Source organism: Chiloscyllium plagiosum, chromosome 41, assembly GCF_004010195.1.
Source record: "Chiloscyllium plagiosum isolate BGI_BamShark_2017 chromosome 41, ASM401019v2, whole genome shotgun sequence".
Lineage (NCBI taxonomy): Eukaryota > Metazoa > Chordata > Chondrichthyes > Orectolobiformes > Hemiscylliidae > Chiloscyllium > Chiloscyllium plagiosum.
The window spans coordinates 4,653,838-4,658,049 of record NC_057750.1 but is presented as its reverse complement, the minus strand read 5'-3'; the positions used below and the strand labels follow the sequence as shown (position 1 = coordinate 4,658,049).

At 47.6% G+C, this 4,212-nt stretch overlaps 1 protein-coding gene across 1 annotated transcript in view; it reads left to right on the top strand.

The window, feature by feature from the left end:
* Positions 1–4,212, top strand: part of coq8b (coenzyme Q8B) — a 24,308-nt gene that overhangs the window by 9,406 nt on the left and 10,690 nt on the right. Inside the window, exons 7-8 of the mRNA XM_043680781.1 lie at positions 252–333; positions 1,157–1,250. Coding sequence (XP_043536716.1) covers positions 252–333; positions 1,157–1,250 — 176 coding nt within the window. The remainder of the gene's footprint in view (positions 1–251; positions 334–1,156; positions 1,251–4,212) is intronic.

The following is a 4,212-nucleotide window of genomic DNA, read 5'->3' as shown; positions in this document are numbered from 1 at the left end:
AGTTACTTACAACATCACCACCACCACCACCCCTGCCGCCCCCCCCCCCCGCCAACATCGCTGTCTCTTCTTCAATCTGAGTGATCGGAATTGTTAGCCTTAATTAACGGGGACCGGGGATGCAGTTCCACACGTGGCTGTGAGATAACGGACTCCCCCTGTGCTCGGCAAGAGAGAAGGGTTCGGGATTAAGGTGCTGTGTCGCTGGGGTGTGTTTGTGTTTGACTGTTTGCTCTGTTTGGTGCCACCAGTACCCAGGGATAGCGCGCAGCATCAAGAGTGACGTGGAGAATCTGCTGTCTCTGTTGAAAATGAGCATCTCGCTGCCAGAAGGTAAAACAGAATTATTACAGTGCCTAAGGAGACCATTTGGCCCATCACAGGTGAACCAGGTCTCAGAATGAACAGTTCATTTAGTTCCATTCTCACACCTTCTCCTGTAACACTGCTCATTGTTCCTTGTCAGATAACTTCCTCTTGAATGCCTCAACCAAGTTTCCTTCCACCACCCACGGCACAGTGGCTCAGTGGTTAGCATTGCTGCCTCACAGTGCCAGGGACCCGGGTTCGATTCCAGCCTCGAGCATCTGCCTGTGTGGAGTTTGTACATTCTCCCTGTGTCTGCCTCTGGGTGCTCTGGTTTCCTCCCACAGCCCAAAGATGTGCAGGTTACGGTGGATTGGCCATGCTAAATTGCCCTTTAGTGTTCAGGGATGTGTAGGTTAGGTGTGTTGCTCGGGTAAATGTAAAGTCATAGGGTAGAGGAATGGGTCTGGATGGGATACTCCTCAGAGGGTCGGTGTACACTTGGTGGGCCGAAGGGCCTGTTTTCACACTGTAGGGATGTTTTTGGGTTCTATTGTAATGATCCAGACCTACCTAGCTTTGTGGGAAACTCCTTTTTACGTCTTTTCCCAGTTACTTTAAATCTGTGCCCTTTTGTAATTGACCCTTTCACAAGTGGGAATGGTTCCTCCCTCTGTATTCTGCCTAAACCCCTCGTGGTTGGGAATGGTTTCTCCCTCTGTATTCTGCCCGGACCCCTCGTGGTTGGGAATAGACAAGGCCCTTTGCACTGTTGATATGAGCTGGCCCCAGGCTTTGGGAACAGGAGGAGCTGCAATGCCTACAATCTCTTCCTCTCTTCTCCCTGCAGGCCTGTTTGCCGAGAGCGGGATTGTGGTCCTGAAGCGGGAGCTGGAATGGGAATGTGACTACATACGGGAGGCAGCCTGTGCCAAGAAGTTCAGGTAGGGTGGCCTTGACATTCTCATCCTTCCCCACCTGAGATCACGGAGAGGCTAATCTGTTGGCTTGGGATTGGTTGAGGGTATTCGAAGCAAAATCTTTGGGTTTAATCAAGTTACAAATTGAACGTTGCCATGGGAGAATTGATGGACCAGAGAGATGGACACTGAAGGGCACTTATCATCCCTGACAGCTACCTCCGCAGTTGGAGAAACTGCAGTAGATTGTTGCTTCGTCTGTAAAGACCCAATTGCAAGGTGACAAACCACCTTTTGTTGGATGAGCAAGTTGGTATTGCTAGTGGCCTTTGGCGAATGTGAGACATAGAGACGTACAGCACGGAAACAGACCCTTCGGTCCAACTTGTCCATGCTGATCAGATGTCCTAAATTAATCTAGTCCCATTTACCAGCACTTGACCCATAAGCCTCTATTCACATACCCATCCAGATGCCTTTTAAATGTTGTACCAGCCTCCACCACTTCCTCTGGAAGCTCATTCCATCATTCCATACACTGCGTGGTGAGCGTTTTGTGGCAAAAGATGACAATGGAGCTGAGAGAGTGCAGAAACTCCACACAGCACAGCTTGGTGGCCAAAGCCTGCAACTACACCGTGACTGTTGACATAGGAAAGTTGAGTGGGAAATGTTGACAGTTTTTATTCTCATCAAGGTTTATCTTTGTAAATTATGTTGCAACTCCCCCTAGAGATTATAGATTAAAAAGGGTGGGGAAGTAGGGAGGGGGAGTGTTAAGCAAACGCTCAATGATTCACATATTTTCTCATGAATTTAAATGCAACTTGGTATTCCCATGGCGCTGGTTATGTCTTTTTCCTTGCTTTGCTGAGTATTCCAGCTTGAATTCCTTGACGTTTTAAACAATTAACCTCTGTGCCCCTGTTGATGCAGAATCATCAGTCTGTGAAACCAATGGGATAAGAATTGAAAACTACCACAAGAAATGGGAGTAGGCCATTCGGCCCGTCGAGCCTGCTCTGCCATTAAGTAGATCACAGCAGATCCCACGTTCCTTGTGTCCACTTTCCTGCCTTTTCCCTGTAACCCTTGATGCCCCGACTGATCAGGAATCTCTTGATCCCAGCCTTAAATGCGCACAAGCACTTTGCCCCCACAGCTCTCTGTGACAAGGAGATCGAAAGACACTTAACCCTCTGAAAGAAGAAATTTCTCCCCATCTCTGTGTTAAATTGGTGCCCCTTTATTCTGAGACTATGCCCTTTGGTCCTAGACCCTTCCATGAGGATTCTTAAGGGGCTTAACAGAGTATTTACACATTAAAAATTGTGACTGTAGTCCCTACCCTCCCCTTCACTGTTTTTGATCACACAGCACTGCCCTTTTGATGTGAAGGGCAGTGCTTGTCACGGGCCACTCGGGTGTTTTCCTATCTTCCTGGTGGTGGAAATTGAATAAAGATTCGTGCACTTTGTGTCTTTCACTGTGTCTCACAAAAAAAAAATAAACAGGGGATCCCATCGATGTGAAGGGCAGTGCTTGTAAAAAAGATTTTATAAAAACAGGAGTATCGCCCTTTGATAGAAATAAAAAAAATAAAAATCGTGACTGAATATAAAAAAAACTTCAGTGAGATCACCTTTCATTCTTATAAACTCCAGTGAGCAGAGTGCCACCTTGTTTAGCCATTGGTTATAAGACGATCCCCTTTCACAAGGGATTATCCTTGTGAACATTCTCTGAACGGCCTCCAGTGGAGTGATATCTTCCCTTAAGGGAACCAGAGCTGCTCGCAGTACTCCAGCTACGGTCCCACTAGCACCTTGTACAGTTGCAGCAAGACCAGGTGATCATGGATCTGACGTGAACCAAAACAGGAAATGCTGGAGCAACTCAGCAGGTCTGGCGGCATCTTTGAAGTGGAGGTGCCAGTGTTGGACTGGGGTGTACAAAGTTAAAAATCACACAACGCCAGATTATAGTCTTACAGGTTTATTTGGCAGTACTAGCTTTCGGAGTGCTGCTCCTTCATCAGGTAGCTACTGCCAGATAAACTAGCTTTCGGAGTGCTGCTCCTTCATCAGATAGCTACCTGATGAAGGAGCAGCACTCCGAAAGCTAGTACTGCCAAATAAACCTGTTGGACTATAACCTGGCGTTGTGTGATTTTTTTAACAGCATCTTTTGAAGAGATGGGTGCAGGGGCTGTAATTCAGTCCTCCACCAGTTGGTGGTACCATTTCCTCATGAATCATTGCTGTGGTTTATTGGGCTTGACTCTGACCATTGTGGGAAATACTTACAAAACAATCCTTTTCTTCCATCAATCGCTCAGCTGTCCATATTCTGTCCATATTGACGCGTCACCCTTGCACTTGCTGAGTTACCACTCTGGATAGTGACTGGGCTTGTAATCTAGAGGTTCAGGTTAATATTGTCAGGAAATCCCATCGTGCTTCCTGTTAAGATCTACATTCATTGATGACTCTGGAACTGGGAGCTCGTCCTCAGTGATGGTGAGCATGAAGCTGCCCTCGATTATTGTTCAGTCACATCTTAGGGATGGCAGATTTCCTTCCCTAAACTTGGTCTGATCCACGTGACTCCAGACCAGCTGTGGTGTCGTTGATGCTTACTTGCTGTTTAAAATAACCGAGCAAGCCAGTCGCAATTAAAGAGAGACAACAGATGCTGGGGATTATTCCATCACATTGCTGAACTGGGGTTGAAAAATGTGTTGCTGGAAAAGTGCAGCAGGCCAGGCAGCATCACAAGAGCAGGAGAATTGACGTTTCGGGCATAAGCCCTTCTTCAGGAATGAGGAGGGTGTGCCAAACAGGCTAAGATAAAAGATAGGGAGGAGGGACTTGGGGGAGGGGCGTTGGGAATGCGATAGGTGGAAGGAGGTTAAGGTGAGGGTGATAGGCCGGAGAGGGGGTGGGGGCGGAGAGGTCGGGAAGAAGATTGCAGGTCAAGAAGGCGG